Here is a 20443-nt window from a genome sequence, read left to right as displayed (position 1 = left end):
CCTAGGGTCACAATCTAGCAACATACACACATACATACACACACACCCACACACACACACCACACACATACATACACACACACCCACACACACACACACACACCCCACACACAAAGCCAATACATGCAATGACACTAGAAGTAAATGGAAGACTACCTGGCCCAGCAATGATTTAGTTTCTTGGGGGGAAAGTTCCTCATTATCAGTTAATGGCACACGTTTTTTGTTCAAAACAAAGCAAACCTTGACGATCAGTTAAGTTAATGGTAAGATCAGCTTAAGATTCCACACTTCTACCTTTAAAACACCATAATTTTGTACTACTGTTTTTGGACACAAGCATGATTCTGCCTATTCTTACTTAGCTAGTTTTGTTTTTACCAATGAATTTCTCTAATCTTCAGAAAGCAAGCAAGCAAGAAAGGAGGGAGGGAGCGAGGAGCACACATGACACAACGTTCAACAGAAAAGTCAGTGCAAGTAACTATACAGACCCTGTTTTTAAAAGTCAGCTGCTGCGTTATGAGAATCACTTCTAAACAAAGTCTCCTGCTGTCTACAAACAGCTCTGCAGCGGTGTCCACATAAACAGTGAATTCAACTAGGCAAGAGGATGGAGAAATGCCACTCAAATGCTACATGAAAAGGAACAAAGTAGCATCAAGAACTTAAGTCACGAAGCTGGGAATATAGATAGCCCAGTTGATAAGAGTGCTTTCCCAGTGTACAGAAGACTCCCACTCCTGCTTCCCAGACATAGTAATGCACACCTGTGACCCCAGCACCAGGGAGGTAGAGCCAGAAGCAGCAGGAAACTTTATATATATTGAATTTGAAGCCATCCTGGGGTACAAGAAAGCCCATTTCTCAAACAAACAAAAACACCCATACTTATTTCACATCCCTTTAAGAGATTTTATCTATGTACTTATGTACATAAAAACACGAGATTCAAATGCATATATGTATGCACACATAGATATTTTTTTGCCCATATGCACAATAGCTTACCAAGAGTTGCTGATTCCAGATGAAATGTGAAAAGAGGCCAAAAAGCATTATCTCAGAGGAGAGATCTGAGCAATAGCCTCTTTTATTTTATTTAAACTACAAACTGCTTGGAATCCACAAAAACAAAGTCAAACTATAGAGCAGTCCATGATGTGTAAAACTGCAGAAGATCTGAAAGCAAAGGGAAGGAACGAACTGTAAAACCAAAATAGATGCAAATCATTACAAGTACTTTGAATAGGCATTAATAAATCAGGAAAGAATACAAATAGTGTTTATGTATCTAATACACACAATTTTAAACCTTCAACATTTCTAAAGTTGCAAGAATAAGTATTTCTATACAAAATGATTAAAATTTCTTGTCTTTTGAAGTTATGTATTTGGTTTTACACTTATTAACATGAAAAGGAAGAAAATATTTTAAAGATTTATTTTTAATTATGTTAGGGGATATATGCACATGCAAGTGCTATTGGGAATCCAGAAAAGGGCATCAGATCCCCTGGAGCTATAGTTACAGGTGGTTGTGAGGTGCTCGACATGGGTTCTGGAAACTGAACTCTGAACCAACGCAAAAGCTGAGCCATCTCTATAGGCTCTAAAATTGTCGTTTAAAAGATAGAAATTTTAGCTGCGGGTGAGGGTGGTGAGATGTGGAGCAGACCTTTAATCCTAACATCCAGGAGGCAGAAGCAGGAGGATATCTTAGTTTGAGGCCAGCCTCAAGTTCCAGGACATTCTGGACTATACAAAACAAAAAACAAACAAAAAAAAAAACAAAAAACAAAACTGTCTTGAAAAACCAAATAAATTAGATAGGTAGGTAGACAGACAGACAGAAGGCAGACAGGAAGATGCTGGAGTTTTTAGGGTGGGTAATGCACTTGCCATAGTATAGGAATTAGGTTTTAGACCCCAGTGCGCTATAGATGCAAGCATGGTGGCCTGCCTATAATCCAGCTCTAGGGAAGAACAAAGGGATCCCTGGAGGAGACCAGCTAGCTACACTAGCCAAATCAGTGAGCTCTAGGTTCAACTGAGAGAGCCTGCCTCAGTATGTAAGTGGGGAGCAATGAAGGAAGACATCTGACCCCAATCTGTAGTTGCCACATTGCCTGCACACACAAGCACCCACGTACATGCAAACATGCATATTATATACATCTATACCACATATGCAAAAATATATCTCAAAATAATGCTATTACTATCATTTTTTAAATGTGGCTTTATCTGTATAAATATTTTGCCTATATTTATGTCTGCATACAACATGCTTGCCTGGTATCTGCAGAAGCCATAAAAAGTCATCAAATCCCTGGGAACTGGAGCTACAGATGGTTGTGAGCCACCATGTGGCTCCTGGGAATTGAACCTGGGTCCCTCCGGAAAAGCAGCCTGAGCCATCCCTGAACCAATTCTCCAGACCCAATTACTATTATTTTATTAACAAGTATATAACTAATTACACGGTTGTAGTGTTTTCGAATTTTAAAAAGCTAAGAGGCCAGGTACAGTAGCTCATACTTCTAACTCCAGCACTTGGGCGGCTGTGTCAGAAGGACGATGTGACTATGAGGCCACCCTGGGCTTGCACAATGAGTTCCAGAGCAGTCTGGTCTGCAGAGTGGGGCTGGAGATTTCCTTTAAGAGTTAAGAAGTTACCTGCTATCCTTCCTCTGAGTGCCACCAGGCCTCCCCATCCAGGGGACATTGTCAAATATGGGGCACCAGAGTTTGTGTGAAAGTCAGTCCCCACTCTCCACTCAACTATGGAGAATGTCCTCTCCATTGGATAGATCTGGGTAGGGGTTCAAAGTTTACTGCACATATTGTCCTTGGCTGGTGCCATAGTTTGAGCAGGACCCCTGGGCCCAGATTCGCCCGTCATAATGCTCTTCTTGATACCCTATGAACATATACAGGAGGAGGAGGTCCCCCTCAGTCAGAGTCATAGGGGAGGGGAGTAAGGGGAAAATGGGAGGGAGGGAGGGATGGGAGGATACAAGGGATGGGATAACAATTGAGATGTAATATGAATAAATTAATAAAATATATTTTTAAAAAAGAGTTAAGAAGTTACGAACTACTTACAGATAAACACTGTAGATCACCATATGGTTGCCTATGCATTTGACTCACTATGGCCCTCTCTGCATGGCTCTCTCAGCCAATCACTCCTCATTGATGCCTTCCCACTTTCAGCCTAATTGCAGGCTTGATTCATCATAGGGGCTTTGCAACACAGCGTGTCCTGTTCACAGTCCTAGGAGAGGGCCAAGGACACCTTGTACAGACTGACTTACAAGTCCTTACATGGGTCCCATTAGCCTGTTATCTAGCCTAGACTTGAGTACCCAGATAGTTTCCAACAGACAGATGCTCACGGAACCATTAAGTTTACATTTTTGCTTTGCATCAGTAAAATTATGCATCCTTTTGAACATAAAAGTCATTTTAGAATAAACATAAATAAAACATGTTAAATGTACTGGAGACTTCTAAAGACACCATTCTATGAACCTTCTAGTTCTCATTTACTTTAGTAAATTTAATAAAAGTATTTCCAAAACAAGATACATGAAAATATGTTTTTACATTTTATGTAACTATTTAAGTAACTTTAGAATCTTCCACTTTTTTCAAACATCATCTAAGACCAGTGAGATGATTCAGGGTATAAAGACACCTGATGCCAACCCTGATAATCTGAGTTTGATCTCTAGAGCCTACGCAGTCGAATATCAACTCCTGAAAGCTGTCCTCTGACCTAAACACACACACACACACACACACACACACACACACACACACACACACACACACACACAGAGCCCATTTAAAGTCTCTTTAAAGAAAGGGATTAATTTTCTTTTTTTTTTTTTCTGTTAAGTTAGATGCAGACAATTCAAATACTCTCAAAATAATGATCTGCGTTAGTCAAGCATGCTTGTCTACACAGAATGTCTTCCCCTCATGTCCATCAGTTTTCTAGATAATTTTTGATTTGTTCTGTGACATGAAAACTACTTGATGGCTGGTGTGCCATCAGTAACAGGCAGGAAAATGGAATTTAATGCCCAAGGTGTCCATGTAGTACAACACTCAGTACTTTGTACTCAGTACTGCTGTGCTTTGAGTGTGCAATGGTCCCCATGGCTTATGCTTCCAGTGTTTATCCCCCAGATGGCGGCACCATTTTCCCCCAAGGGCTGTGTGTGTGTGTGTGTGTGTGTGTGTGTGTGTGTGTGTGTGTGTGTGTGTGTGTGTGTGTGTGTGTATCTGGTGCGACCTTCAAGAAGTGGGGCCTAGCTGGCAGAGTTACGAAGATGACCTTTAAGGTTATAACCTAGCCCCTAGTTCTGGCTTTGCTCTTCAATTCTTGGTCTATTACCATGTGAGCACACTCCTGCTGCCATTGACTGAGCCGCTCTGCCAGGCTGCTCTGCTGTGAGACTGAAAAAAATAAAAAGTCTCCCTATCAAGTGTTTTGGTTAGTAACATAAAAGAATTAACCAAGTTTAAAGGTATGTTCTTCATTTATCTCAGTAAGGTCCATTACTTTCTGCATGTAAAAGTTGAAATATAATACATATTGAGAAAAAAGTCTCATTGTTCTCAAATATAAATGATATTGTTGAAAGAAATCATAACTAAATCTAAAATATGACCTTTTGGTTTAAGAACAATGTGAGTGAAAATAGCTAAGAAGTAGCAGGCACAAGAAAAGCTCTCTACCCTTGGTCTTCTGCTTAGAGCCGGAGTATAGCTCCTATAAAGGGAACATGGACTTCCCATTCGTCAAAGCAGCCCCTCTGCAGCAGGAAGCCCTAAGCTGCCACCCCGAGGTGTGTAGCATTCATTGTCCCACAGCTTACTACCCCTTAAAGACGCTTCCTTTACACTAGTCACTGCATAATTCATCACCCCCTTGATGAGAGTATCTAATGTCTTCCAAGTTCCCTTCAAGTTTTAGTTTTTTGAGACAGAGTTTCTCTGTGTAGCCTTGGCTGTTCTGGACTGGACTTGTAGACCGGGCTGATTTTAAACTCACAGTGATCCACCTGCCTCTGCCTTTGAGTGCTGGGATTACAGGCACTTGCCAGGGTGCCCAGTTAGTAAAAATATCAACATCAATACAACTGACACTTCTCTACAGCTAGCCTGCCTTTGGTCGTTTAATTACCAGGTCTTGCATACACAATCTGAAGGTTGTCTTTCGCAACACAGGCTGCAGAGTATTAAACCTGATCTAAGGCCCTGCTTTGAATCCCAGTCCTCCATCTTTCACAAGAAATGGATGTGATGTGTGCTTTCTCCATACCTACCTCATTAACTGTAAGGTATAATATAGTAATTGCTCCTCATAGGATTACAGTGACATAAATGAGACTACATAAACTACTCTGTATACACTGGTACATCTGGAACAATATTATCTGATATAACCAATGGCAATGCTGAGTGTGGTGACATAGGGGGAGAGGGGCAACAGTTACATTATTTTTTGGATGTAACACATTTTTCATTCAAAATGCTCAAGTAAAAGAAATAGCTAACTGACTAGCCCATGTCCTTCCAATTACACTGAAATGCAGCTACAAGGACACTAAGATGCATGTACAATTTAAACTCTGTGCTTATGGTCATGTAAAATGAATTTTTAAATGTGTTTTTATGCCTATGAAACAGCCATGCATGCCATTTAACACTTTATTCAACCATGAGCAGCATAAAATTAGAGAAGTAACCCTGCGAGTTTCCAGGAAGCTGAAGACTTCTCAAAGCCTGTCTGATAGCCATCCTGTATGGGTAAATGCTGATGTGAGCAAACCCACTGCAGTGCCAGTCACATCAAAGTGCTGCACATACAACTGCACAGTGTTTTATAGTAATAAGAGACTTACTGGTTGTGTATTACTATACTAGTTATTTTAGAGAATTTCTGCATATTAAAAAATATGCTCACATATAGTCTTTATGGCTTTAAAAGGCTATGCTGAACGGCCAACCACACTTCCTGTTTCCTTAATGAAATCACCTAAAGATGTGTTCTAGCTGTCTTTGTATAGAAATACAGGATTTCCACCTACCAAGGCATGTCTACTGTAATATGTACAAAACCTGTGGCCTTTTTCTTAGTCCGATCTAAAATGTTTCATTAAGTAAATAGTAAATTTACTTAATTACTAATTAGTAAAATTATGTATTGTAAGAAGACTAAAGTGGTAAACACAATTATTTGATTAATGATCAGAATGCAAAACAATTACCATGTGATGTAAGTAGAAACCCATGCGATCAGCATGCATGTCTCCTGATACTATACTTACTTCAGAAGGGTTCACTTTTCCCCCTCACCATCTATTACCTACTAATCTCTGAACTAGACAATATTATCTCACTTAGTCTTTGTATTAATTAATTTTCTTATCATTGTGTCAAGGTATTTGACAGAAGCAATTTAAGAAGGATTTATTTTAGCCACGTGTGGTGGCGCACTCCTTTAGACCCAACACTCCGGAGGCAGAGGCAGGTGGACCTCTGAGTTCCACGACAGCCAGGGCTACACAGAGAAACCCTGCCTTAGGGGAAAGGGACTTATTTTGGCTTGAAGTTTCAGAGGGGATAAAGGATTTACAAAGTTTAAGGGGGATACATCTACAAAGGTAGAAAAGCATGGTAGCAGGAGTGCAGGCAGCTGGCCACACTGTGTCCATGGCTGGGAACAGACAAATGTTGCTGCTCACCTGGCTTCCTCTTTTTTCTTTCTATTTGAGTTCAGGGCCCCAGCCTATTGGATAAGGACACATTTAGTTAAACCTTTGTGGAAACACCCTCAAGACACACCCAAAAGCACATCTCTTAGGTGATTCCAGATCTCTGTCTTTTTTAAAATACATTTTTACATATACATTCATATTATTACACACATATAAAATAAGCTACATACAGCAAGAAGAACTGAATCACGGAACAATCAGAAATTATATTAATGTTCTATTCATAGTGTTTTGGCTATTTGTATTTGGCAACCTTGAAGAAAACATCTTCCCTACCTTGGTGAGTCTAAAATCCTGAATGTAAATCAGTACCTATCATATCTCATCTCTATCAACTTAAAACATCTGTCTAGACCTAAAAACATCTTAACCCCTAAACAGCTAAGATTAATTGCAAAACTAAACTATCTGGTCTTCAGCCCCATCAGAGACTTGAGAAGGGATAACATTAATTACCTGCATAAACAGGAAGTGCATGTTAGCAGTTTCCAGTGTGAAAAAAAAAAAAAATGACAGGGACAGTTCGCTGCCTGAACAGTCACACAAAACTCTCTATAATGTTGGAGCATTATCTTTAGCCTTCTAGCCTAGTACATCTGACACACATATTTATGAGGCAGGAACTATTGAGGACTTGCTTACCCTGTCTTGGCAGAGTTTGGCCATTGACTGCATCCAAGCTTGCCCATTTTAAGGCAGAGTTCTGTCTGTGGCAGAATCAGGACATTTGCCCAGTGGCTGGTTTGCCACATTTGAAGCCATCTCCATAAGGAGGTTCTTTGATGCTCATCATCCTCTTTGAGGTAGGCTGGGTGTTCCCAGGAGTTAACCTGTCTTATTGTCAAAGAATCCTTAAAACAGTAGGTAGATAAAGTTTTCAAAAACTTCAGAGTCCTACAGATTATTGCATTTAAAGATGTTTTTATTGTTTTAAGGATCTCTAAGTCTTGGGCTGGAGAGACAGCTCAGAGGTTAAGAGCACTTGCTGTTCTTCCAACGATCCTGAGTTCAATTCCCAGCAACCACATGATGGCTCACAACCATCTATAATGGCCTGCAGGAGTTACATGCAGTTAGAACACTGTATATACAATAAAATAAATCTTAAAAAAAAAAAAAAAAAGAATCTCTAAGTCTTAACAAAAGTATTCTCCACAAAAGTTCACATATGAGGCCTAGGGAGACAGCTCAGCTGGAAGAATGCTTGCCTAGCATGTATACAGACCTGGATCTGATCCTAAGCACCACACAAATCCCGGCTCTCAGGAGGATCAGAAGTTCAAGGTCACCTTACGTAAGCCTGCGCTAAGATCCTACCCTAAATAAAATGTTTTGTTTTAAAGAAACATGCATAATTATTTTTTCACTCTGAATATTAACCATAAGGATAAGATATACGAAGCCCTTACAAAAACAAAACAAAACAAAAACAACAACAACAACAAATGAACATCAAGAAGGCCATGCAGCAATACATACCCGGAAAGGGGCCAAGGCATTCTATAGGTGCATAGAGAAGTGACAGTCACCACAATCCAAGGAACAAAGCATTCTATAGGTGCACAGAGAAGTGACAGTCACCACAATCCAAGGAACAAAGCATTCTATAGGTGCACAGAGAAGTGACAGTCACCACAATCCAAGGAACAAAGCATTCTATAGGTGCACAGAGAAGTGACAGTCACCACAATCCATCCAACTCACACAGTCACCAACTAATACAAAGAACAGCTGCAACCTCATTTTTAAAATCTGGGATTCAGTAGCATTGTTCCTTATTTCTAAAGTTACTTGTTTATGTATTTATTTTGGTCTTTAACTCATTATACAGTTACAGTTTTTCTTATTAACTGATGTCTTTTAACCTGAATTACAACCATTTTATCAATGTAAACCACTGGTCCCTAGCTGTGGCTAGTGCCTAATACAGGCTGGAACTTACTGTAACTCTTCTAGATGTGAACTCATTTATTTCCTATCCTTGAATTTCCATAAACATGACAGCAAAGTTGCCAGCGTGTGAAGTAGTCTTACAGGGACACATGCACTCAGACACCGTCATAAAACTTTGATCTGTAGTTGCCTTTAGTGACATGGGAGAAACAAAGTAAATCTTGGTGTACTGCCTTTTAAAAATTCCAAAACCACAGGCTTTTAAACTAGCAAACAAAGACTTGTCTGTTCCTTGGCAGTCCCAGAATTCTTTTCCACTGTCTTGCTTTACCTATTTCATCATATTCCTGGGGATTCAATACTCAGTAAATGTGAACCTTGTTAGATAAACACTTAACCATATTAGCAAACCATTCCCCCAAAAAAACCCCATTCCTTAAAAGTAAGATTTAACACATATCCACAGAACCTCTAGAGTGGATTCCCTGTGAGGCCTCTACACTTTTCATTCAAAAAGGTCATTCTCCCTTTACTGACGGTTCCAAGAGATCACGATCTTGGAGAGGAGACAATACACACATCATGACATACTAATTTGATCCCCAAATGATATGTTAATGGTGTAAAAGGTGAGGTATGATGGCAGGTAAGGACCAGCACAGGTTTGATTGAGCTGCACCTTAAGCATGCAGAGGAGCATCCGTTTTAAAGTACACCATAGAGATTATTTTTATAACGCAAAAAGAAGCAGTTTGGGTAGAATGACGCCAGAGAACCGCACAGCAGGACAGGACAGAATTAAGAGGCCTTAAATGCCATGCCAGAAGTCTTCACAGTAGTCCTGGTGTCACATTCAGTCTAGTAGTAACTGAGAACCACTTTGCCTTGTTCAGTCATATAACTATGTGACTTGTATTGGAGTGAAGATTCAAAAGAACTTGTCATAAGCAGTGAAGCATATTTCAATAACCCAAGTAAGAAGTTACTCTGAGGAGTTCTTTTCCCTCTCTTTGGAAAATTTAGTAAACAACTACCCAACAACTGCAGATATCAGTATTTTCTGTAATTGTTTCTCTGTGCTTTTATAGCACGAATACCCCAAGAACAGTGAACTCACTTCAATCACTGCTTGTAAAAGCATCTTCAAACACAGCCCTGAAACTGGTCTGTCACGAAGACTATACCTGTGAACTGCCTGGGCCTGTTTTCTGTCTATAAAAAGCTAAGAATGGTGTCTCCCATATGCGTTCAATATGACAACACTGACACACAGAAGCATTCCTGTTACCAATCACAAAGCCATAGCTGCTGCTTTTTGTTTTTAAGGATTCATTTTTAATTTAATTGTGTGTGCAGGTGCATTGCCGTGTGCACATGAGCGCAGGTGCCTGAGAAGGCCAGAGGCATTGGATCCCCCTGGAACTGCAGTCACAGGTGGTTGTGAGTCGCCTGCCATGGAAGCCAGCTCAGGTCCTCTGGAAGCATAGTACCTTCCTTCTCTTATGCTCTGAGCCACCTCTCCAGGCCCCATATTGGCTGTTTTTAAAATAGACCTGGGAGGATTCTTTTCATTCTCATACAGGTGCTCCTTTACCACCCTGACCAGTGTGTCCACCTGGGTCGCCCGACTAGCTTCCAGACTGCTCCTTCACCACCCTGACCAGTATGTCCACCTGGGTTGCCCAACTAGCTTCCAGACTGGTCCTTTTTCAGAGCACTTGCTCAGAAAAGCTTTTGCAAACCCCACCTTCCACCCACTAAGTAAACAAGACTACACAGCACAGGCAATGTGAATCATTTGTTACTGCTTGTCTCCCCACTAGAATGTGAGCTCCATTCAGTTCTTCACGCACAAGAGACCAGCACAGCACCTGAATCGAAGTGCATGTGTGAGTGTGGATGGAGATAAACAGATGAAAACCCACGTGTCAATTCCCAAGTGTCGTCAGCTCCTCAATATTAGATCGTCTTACAAAAACCCAGCCATGTTTCTTTCCTTTTGCTTCCCTCGTGGAAGTACACAGACATATGCCCTGCATGGCTAAAAGCCCATCCAAGAAATCGCTGTCACTGGGGTATCTCCCTCAACTCTAATGTTCATTTAAAACTCTTTGAACATATCTAAAGTTTCATAACAAACTAGTTACAGACCCAAGGAAGGTGTGTGTAGGGTAAGCAGACAGGGAAATGTGGCTTTCTCAAAATGTCTCAATGTTTTGTTGAATCCGTTATTTATTAGAAAACTAAGGTGTTAAAAGACTACACAAGCCCTGTTCAAACACCATGTGGCATAGGCTGGGCAGAGGACACCCAGAGGCCTCAGGCACCACTAAGATGGTCAAGTAACTGGTGACGAGATAGGATAGAAAGAAAAGCAGAACAGTGTATGCACAATGAACAGAGGCAGAACTGAGACATGAGATGGTGAGGAACAGCCTGATGTAAGTGGCCTGTGCTGCTGCCTGAGGACTTGACGAACCATGTCTGGGTCCATGGTTCTGCAGCTTTGGGGCATCTGTGTCAATGTCCATGGCACATGTTACCACCAAAGGCCATGTGGATGTCCCTGATCTGGCCTGCCCTGCCACCTGGGGCCATGTTGATGTCCAAGGGCTGCCTAGAGCTGGCCCCGCCCCTCACCAGCTATGGCACTCAGGAGAGCTGGCCTCTAGGATGTTGAGAGCAAGAGGGCTGGCTGTACCGCTCATTGGCTAGAGCATTCACCCCTCAACTGGGCAGCACTGAAGAGCTGGCCCTGGTAACATGGGTGCAGGAGAGCTGGCAGGCTAAACAACTCAGCTACCACCCAGGCCCAGATCCAGGACTCTGAGTTGGCACACCCCAACATCTACCCATGCATGAATGCTGAAGCCGGTGAAGAGGCCAGTCCCATAGATCCAAGTCTGCAGGATCTCCATGACACAGGGCAACAACAGGATAGCTGAGAGGAGTCACAGTAAGGATGCAGTATTGCTAGTGTAGCAGAAGTCAGAGGCCTTGAACCAGACCAATGACTTACTGCAATGAACATCTGCAAGCAAAGCTGTTTAGGAAAAGGGTATACTGTGAGTGCAACAGGACATATTGTGACATACCACAGTTTCCACAGCAAAATGTTTTGCTGTTGTTGTTTTATTCTTTTTGTATTATTATTTTTGGTTTTCTTTGATGGGAGCAGGTTTCAAGGGCAGATATGGAGAGATAGGAAGATAAGTGGGATTGGAGTGCATGACGTGAAATTCACAAAGAATCAATAAAAAGTTAAAATAAAATAATTATAAAAGGCAGAGGGTCTGGAAGAACTGGGAGAGAAAAATAGAATCTGGTTAAACTATATTGTATGAAGTTTTCAAAAATAAATAAAAGCATTATTTTACAAAAGACTTCACAAGTGAAACATTAAATCAGTTTGTCTTATGTTTACAAAAAGTATAAAAGCGAAAGTTTCAATCACATTTTTCTAAAATTGTCTTATAAATCTTTTAAGTTAGCCAATTTCCTAGCCAGGTTTAAGTTGTGTTAAACTAGAGTTACACTTGGGAAACAATTTCCTGACTCAAAGGTTTCACTCACTTTGCTTAAGTAAAGGCACACCCAAGTCCACCCAGTTCTATGGCTTCCAGCTAAACAAAGCAAGTAACTTAGGGTTTTTAAGAATCACAAAGATGATAAATAAGCAAACAGGAACAAAATTGAGGGCATAAACAACATTTAATTTTAAAGATCACTGATAGTAGATTCCAAGGTGGAAAGACACGATACAAGTATCAGGCTGGAGGACCTGTGAGTCTCCTCTAACTCCAAGGAATATAGCTGCCTTCAGCAGGGTGTAGATGCAAACATGACTTAGGAAGAGTTTAAAATACTTGATAAGACAGTGCCAAAGAAAGAACAAACCAGTCTATTTGGCAGCCAGGTAAAAAGTCTTTGTTTTCTGAGAATTGAAAAAAGCTTCTGTGCAAAGTACAAACCCTAAAAGTCGGGAGTCTGCGCATTTACAGGAATAGCAGCACCTTAGACCTAAATGCTACCTTATTCCCAGTACTTTCAAACCATAATGTAAAGTAGGCCCATTAAAATATTTAAACTCATTTTACATAAAGGATCTTAGCCTATAATCCTAGCTTACTCTGGAGATGGAGGCAGAATATCAAAGTTCAAAGTTGGCCTGAAGTGTGAAGCCATATTCCCTATCTCAAAATAAATATGTAAATGAATAATAACCAAAGAGTCTTGTATCTTATTATCACAATACTAGTATTTGGGCCAGAGGAGATTAGCAGTCAAAACTATATATAAATATAAATATACGGGAAATATATCTTAAAGTGAATTCTAATTGTTAAGAACAAATGTAAGCACTACAATGGTGACAAAAACATTCACCATGTATTGAGGAGACATGCATCACATCACTAGATGGCCTGCATATACCAAAAAACAGCTTTTATTAGATTTCATTGCAGAATGAAGAGAAATACTCTAATACTTGAAAACACAAATTACTTTTTGGGCGTGAGAGTGGGTGTGAGTGGTGCACGCACACATGTGCAGGCCCATGCATACTCCTGGAGGCTAGAGGAGGATCTCAAGTCCTGCTCTACCCGCTCTGCCTTACTCACTTGAGACAGGGTTTCTACTAAAATTGGAGCTGGGCAAGCAGCAAGCAAGTTCCAGTGATACCTCCATCTCCACTCACCACAGTGGTGTGGCTACAGGCACACACAGCTGTGCCTGGCTTTTTATGTGGTTGTTAGGGATTTGAACCCAGGTCTTCACGCTTTTTAATAGATACTCTTAGCTACTAAGCTATCTTCTTAACCCCACATCTATCTGCCTGCCTGCCTGTCTGTCTGCCAGCCTGCTTGCCTGTCTGTGTGTGTGTGTGTGTGTGTGTGTGTGTGTCTGTGTGTGTGTGGGGGGGCGGATACTTGTGCTTGTGGAGGTCAGAAGACAACTGTCTAGAATAGTTCTGTCCTTCTACTATGGCGGTCCTGGGGAATCAAACTCAGGTCATCAGACTTGGTGACAGATGCCCTTGTCCACTGAACCATTTCATCAGCCCATTCACACTACTAACTTTTAATAACGTTACAATAATGCTAAAGGACTGGGGGATGATTCAATAGGTAAGAGCTCTGCAAAGTATCAGGGCCTGAGTTTGAACCGTAAGTGCCCAAGTCTAAAGAAATGTCAAGCATGTCTGCACATGCCTGTAATTTCAGAACTTATAGATAGACAGGACAAATCCTAAGAGTGGGCTAGCTAGCTAGCCTAGCTGAAAATGGCAAGCTTCTGACTGAGTTCAGAGACCCCATGTTAAGGCAATAAGGGAAGAGTAATAGAGGAACATAACCCACATCTTGCCCTGTCCTCCCTGTGTGGACACATGAGCATGCTCACCTGCACACTCATACACATGAGCATGCTCACCTGCACACTCATACACATGAGCATGCTCACCTGCACACTCATATACATGAGCATGCTCACCTGCACACTCATACACATGAGCATGCTCACCTGCACACTCATACACATGAGCATGCTCACCTGCACACTCATATACATGAGCATGCTCACCTGCACACTCATATACATGAGCATGCTCACCTGCACACTCATACACATGAGCATGCTCACCTGCACACTCATACACATGCACCACACACAAACACACACTCAAAATGTTAAAGCCAGGTGTGGTGGTTTACTTTTGTAATCCTAGGACGTGGGATACTGAAGCAGGAGGATCACTGTAAGTTCAAGTGAATCTGAAACCACCTGAACTACAGAGCGAGACCCTGTCTGGAAAAAACCAACAAACCAACAAACAAGAAAAAGATTTCATTTCTTAAATCATGACTATTACAGTCTATATAGCAACTTCAACCTAAATATATTCATGTAGAATCTTTGATTAGAGATGTGATAAATCAGCTTTACCTTAACTAAAGATAGCAGCAAAACAGCTGCTGTCACTTCATTTTTGGGGGTGTCCCAGTCACCCCTCTGCCAGCATTAAACACTTTCTGCTCAGTTCCTCACAAGTTTGCCTTCAACTCTGCCTCAAGAGCACACATGGCCTCTTATCCTGGGTTTCCAAGCAGCCCAATCCAAGTCCTTTTCTACAAAGCAAAACTAAACACCAATGTCCTCATCCCATCATATATAAACTCTCACCATCAAAGCTGTCTCTTCCTATGTGCTGCATGGACAACATCTGGTTATCAGCCTAAGCTGTTCAATTGGTACCACGAAGGTCAGTACAATTTTATTTGCAGAGATTTTGCATTTGCCATATTTTAAAAATATTTTTTTCATTTATTAGGCTTAAAATTATTCTGTTTGTCTTTATAAAGAACCTGTCTAGAAATAATCTTAAAGTCAGTTGTGACCTGGCCATGTAAAAATATGAATGAAAGTTTGAAATAATAAAAAAAAGTTTTGTCATATCTAAGATATGAGGTCTGGTTTGAAGACTCTGTTCATTTTGTTGAGGTTTTGGTATGCTATCAGCTATCAGGAGACAGTCATTTCAGAACCAACTGACAACTAAAAGAGGGCTTGAGAGTTAGTTCAGCAGTTAAAAGCCCTTACAGAGGACCCAGGTTCAACTCCTAGTACCTATACGGTGGCTCACAACCATCTATAACTCCAGTCCCAGGGAATCCAATGCCCTCTTTTGGCCTGTGCAGGCAAGCACATGGTATACATACATACATACATACATACATACATACAAACAAACAAATAATAAAATAAATAAATGTTTAAAAAATTAAGAGAGCACCAAAACATGAGCAAGAAGCCAGTTATTAGTCAGAATGCAGCTTAATCTGAAAATCCAAAGACTAATCATATGTTCCGCACAAGAAATGTGTGAGGTAAATTTATAAATTAATAAATAAGAAATTAAAGTATTACAGGAGACAAAGGTAACCAGAGCAAAGGAAGTAAGCCTTCTTTTATCTATATATCAAAGAAAGCAAAACCAACAAATGTATGTAAATACTAAGCTAATACAAAGTTAAACTAAGAAATAATAACAAAATAGTGAGTATTTTGTTGTAAAAGACTGAACGGTGGCCCCAAAACTTTACGTCCCCATCCTAAACCTTAGAAGCTGTGCACATTCCCTTACCTGGAAAAGGTATCTCTGAGCCTGGCAAGATGGCTCAGCAGGTAAAAGTGCTTACTGTCAAGCATGACAACCTAAATTCAATGCCTGGAACTCACATAGGAGACAAGAAATGACTCCTCAAAGTTGTTTTCTGGCCTCCACACACACATGCACCCACATAGGTAAGTAAATGTTTTATTTTTAAGTAGTCTTGAGGATGTGTTCAAGAATCTTGAGATCAAAATCATCCTAGATTATTATGGTAGGCCTAGTGGTCACAACCCAGTGACAAATGTCCCACAACACAGAGAGAGACAGGAAAGGGGAAATGACATTATGAGGCAGATACAGATGGGCCCATAGTCAAAGAAAGTGGCCGGCATCCAGAAACTGAGAGAGACAAAATCCTAAAGAGAATGCAATCTAGCCTACATCTTGATTTCTGACTTCTGGCCTACAGAGCTGTGAAAATAAACCAATCTGTTTAAGCCACTAAGCTTGAGGTGACCTGCTGTGGTAGCCTCAAGAAGAAATGGGCTTTTTATAATGTTAAAGAGACCTTCCTTTTCCTTTCTTTACAGATTAAAAATAAATTTAAAGTATGTATACTGGGGGTGGGGGTATATATGCATGTGAGGGCTGGTACCCACAGGGTCAGAGGGGTCAGACCTCCACTCTGAAGCCGGAGTTACGGGTAGTTGTGAAACAGCCAATGTGGGTTCTGGGAACCAAATTAGAGTCTACCACTGTAAGACCAGTATGTACTCTTAACCACTGACATCTCTTCAGTCCCCAGTCACTATTGTCCCTTTTCAATAGATTTCAAATCAGTGAAATGAGCAAAACTCACAAATGTCCCATTACTTACCCTTAAGGTAGGCGGGTACACTGCTCACTTTCGGTAGTAATAAGAGACCTGGAAAGCTCTCTATTGGTGTGGGCAGATGGCATATGAGGGTAAAACACTTGCCACACAACTATGAGGACCCAAATTCAGATCCTGAGAATCCCCACATGAGGCAAAAACGCATCTGTCTGTAATCCAGTGCTCCTACAGTGAGGTGGGAAACAGATACAAGAGAGCTGGCACACACAGCGGTGAGCCAGAGACCCTGACTCAAAGTGGAAGGTAAAGATCAACCCCCAAGGCTGTCCTCTGACCTCTATATGTATACCATGGCACACGTGCCCCCACAATCATGAATATGAATACATATATGTACATGCAGTACACACACACACAAGGACTATTTTCAACCTGAAAGGATATACACATTATTCAGAATTTTAGTTATGAATACGATCTCAAAAATGAAAACAGGAAAGAACCGATATTTACACAGACTCCAGTGCATTATCCACAAAATCTGCTTTGGGACAGCAACCGAGGCCCTCACCCTCCCCTTCTCCCTCAAGTGGAACTGGTTGACAAGAGTTTGGAAACAGCTGCCTGGAGACTACTACACTGTACACGTTTTCTAAAACTGCGGCACATACGATTGTTACTATGGTTAGTGAAACCAAGGTAGAAGAAAAGCCTATGTCTTACAGTCTTGTGACCAGTGCACAGCTAATTATGTTGATTTAACTTTGATACATATTATGGTCCAATCACATTTCTTCCTCATGTGTAAATCTGCTCAGTACCATCATGACCCCCTATAAATTTCATATAACTAAAACAGTGTACTCCAGACATGGTGGTACATGCCTTTAGTAGATGTCTGTGAGCTTGAGGCCTGTGAGGGCTACATAAAGAGTTTCAGCATGCCAGGGCTACATGGTGAGATCATGGTTTGTTTGTCTTTTTAAAACTCAGTGTGGAAAAGAATAGTGGAACCCATTTTCTTTTTTCTCTATTCCTCTTAATCTTAGTTTTACGATTACCTTCTACAAACTCACCAACTCCAAAGTCCCTGAAGTCACTTCTAGGGCAGCTGCCATAGCGCTGGGGAATGCTCCTTTCCTAAAGGCGGCACTTGACTCTCACCAAGCTCCTGTCCTCTCTCCTGATCAATAAACTCACTAACTTTGCTTCACTCTGACTCATCCTGAATTTCTCTGCAGCAAGAATACAGGCGGGCAGCACTTGAGTCGAGGTCCCTGAGGCTCTGAGGGGTACTTATCCTGTGCAAGGTCAGCAACTTTAAGTTACATTCCCAACTGTTCCAACTGCTGGTGGAAATATGTGAAATTAAATACTTACCCACGATTAACGTACATTTGCTTGACAAACTTTAAGTAAAGTAAGAAGAGCGAGGCGGGGAAGCCATCAGCCTAGAGGTCCCAAAAATTCTGAATGAAATCCTAATCTAAAAGTCATGTGCTCAGAAACCTTGATGTGGAACAGTGATTTTCCTGTTTTCCTAGGGAAACACTTAGAAGATAATGAGTGATTGAGAGGTCCCAATTCCCTTCCTCAGATATAATCTCCGACTGGAGCAAACTCAAGAAAGGATACAGTTCCCCAAACGCATCCCAAAACACAGGATGAAAAAGCTGCAAAATGGGGGGGGGGGGGAGGGGGCGGGGGCGGGGCGTGTGTGAGAGAGAGACATAGATACAGCTCTATTCTGCCTGTCCTGAGCATGGGGGTGAACCCAAACAGAGCTCTTCTTTGAAACTGAAAACTAAAAGGGAAGGACAATTGTAAGATTTTATGAGACTTCATATAACCAAGTCACGTTCGGAAGGCTCCCAACTTTGTTTTCCAAGTTCAGTCTCCACAGAAAAAAAGAAACAGTAACAGGAAGAGAGCAATCTGACAAGAGATCAGCCTACATTGAAGTCCAGCCCAAGCTGAAGAGAACTGTATCCACAGTGAGGCTCCTATTGTAACCAATGTGTGTTCATTCTCCCCGCCCCCCAGCCCCCGCTAGGCTCTCGCTTTCGCCCCGGGGAGGAACGCAAGACGAGAGTTGCCCTTCACAGCCGTCACTTCGGTCAGCATCTAGAGGTCCTCCTAATCTAAAAGACCTCGGAAGTGCAAATGAATCCAGTCCCACCATCATCACCACCTCGGACTCAATGTCCTACTTTGGCAGGCACCGAGACGGGCAGTAACAGCCGGCCGGGGCGGGGGTGGGGCGGACCCGGGAACACTCTCAAGCCTCAGCAGGACGTTCCAGAAGGAACCCCAAAGTGAGAACCAGAAACTTCCCCCCCTCCCCGCGGCGGGAGGCCCGGTTGCTGCGGCACGTGCTCGCTCGCCCCGTAGCAAGCTGCGCCGTCCCCGGCCGCGGGGCTCGGCGCGCGCGCCGCAGCCGCGCCTCCTCACCTGGACCCCGGTGTAGTTCTCGAAGAAGAAGAGCACCATGTTCTGGTAGATGCAGTATAGCCGGTCGTCCACGCTCTGGTACAGGCGTGTGGGCAGCAGCGCGGACAGCACCCGCCACAGCGTCCAGGCCAGTAGGTAGGTGGGCGCTGAGCCCAGCAACAAGATGCCCGGGAGCAGGTAGCCCATAGAGTACGTGTGGAGCACCAGGGACAGCAGCATCCTCCAGGCTCGCCAGCCGCGACTCCGCCTGCCTTGCCCGCGCGCCGGCTAGGACCTCAGCCACCGCCGGCCGCCCGCCAATCACCGCGCGGGGCCGGCCGCGCCGCCGCCCTCCGCCCTGGCTCCGCCCCCAGCATGGGCCGCGGGGCCCCGGACGCGCCGGGGACAGCGATGGCTCCTGCTAGCCGCCAAGGAAAGGGCACGCCTCAGCTAGCCTGGAGCGCTCGCCTCAGCACGCTCACCGCGCTCCAGGCGACCCACGCCTGTCAGTGGTGAGTGGGGCAGAACTCCCCGGCAATAAGGCGTCTCCTGATTGGTCGGTTTGTGGCCGTAACACGCTCTCTGATTGGTCTGGACTCTGTTCTCGTCACTACGCACGCTCTGCTGCGGGTGCTGGTTGTAGATGAGCCCGGGAAAAGATGCGAGAAAGTGAGTTTTGGCCTGTGCCGGCTTTCAGCCTTGGTCCAGCATGAAGAGAGCGGCGTGGGGACACGAGGATGCTTCCTGAAAGACACGCGTGAGCCAACTTGGGTCGTAGAGCGCAGCAGGACCTCGGTGCCGAAGGTTATGGGCAGCTGCAGCCTCTCGCGTGCCAGAGGGCCACCCCTATGTCCACTTGCATAGGAGGCGCACCTTGCCGCCTGGTTGTTGCGGAGTGAGGCTGGGTCTGTCTCCCGTAGCCTTGGTTCAACCGTTCACAGGACTATGCCCTTCCTGTTTTAGATCCTTAAAAGCTGACTTTCGCCTTTGACCTCTTGCCAATAGTCTAGGTTTCTTCCTTTTTTTTTTTTTTTTTCTTCAATGTGTAGAAAAGCACATGTAGAATCCTTAAGTTCTGTTCACTCCAAAAACTAAAAAGGTTAAGTAGCAGGAAAAACGTATCCAGAGGTCCTGGTCCTTCTACTGCCCGAACTAGTGGAGACCAGATAACCCGATGTTAGAAGGTATAGAAGAAAACAGGTCAGTGTGCACGTTCAGATCTGTATAAAGTCGATTTTAAATATGTGTGTGTAAATATGTGGATTTCTATAAGTGATCCTGAGGTCACTTACACTGCCACTTTATTTTCTCCCTTTCCAGACTAAGTCATCTGCGCACCCTCCTTGTCTTGGACTTTCCTTCATCTCTTGCCCC

At 42.8% G+C, this 20443-nt stretch overlaps 1 protein-coding gene across 2 annotated transcripts in view; it reads right to left on the bottom strand.

Moving 5' to 3' along the window:
- The window catches only part of Agpat5 (1-acylglycerol-3-phosphate O-acyltransferase 5), a 59492-nt gene extending 40107 nt beyond the window's left edge, over positions 1-19385 (bottom strand). Inside the window, exon 1 of one of the 2 annotated variants that reach the window (XM_051169433.1) lies at positions 19091-19385. In XM_051169433.1, coding sequence (XP_051025390.1) covers positions 19091-19309 — 219 coding nt within the window. In that variant the 5' untranslated portion in view covers positions 19310-19385. Of the gene's footprint in view, positions 1-1011; positions 1199-19090 lie in introns of those variants that run through there. The other variant, XM_051169434.1, reaches the window with a different exon arrangement.
- Between the last annotated feature and the right edge of the window lie 1058 nt (positions 19386-20443).

Source organism: Acomys russatus, chromosome 27 (genome assembly GCF_903995435.1).
Source record: "Acomys russatus chromosome 27, mAcoRus1.1, whole genome shotgun sequence".
In the NCBI taxonomy this organism is placed as follows: Eukaryota; Metazoa; Chordata; class Mammalia; order Rodentia; family Muridae; genus Acomys; species Acomys russatus.
This window is presented reverse-complemented; position numbering and strand designations above follow the sequence as displayed.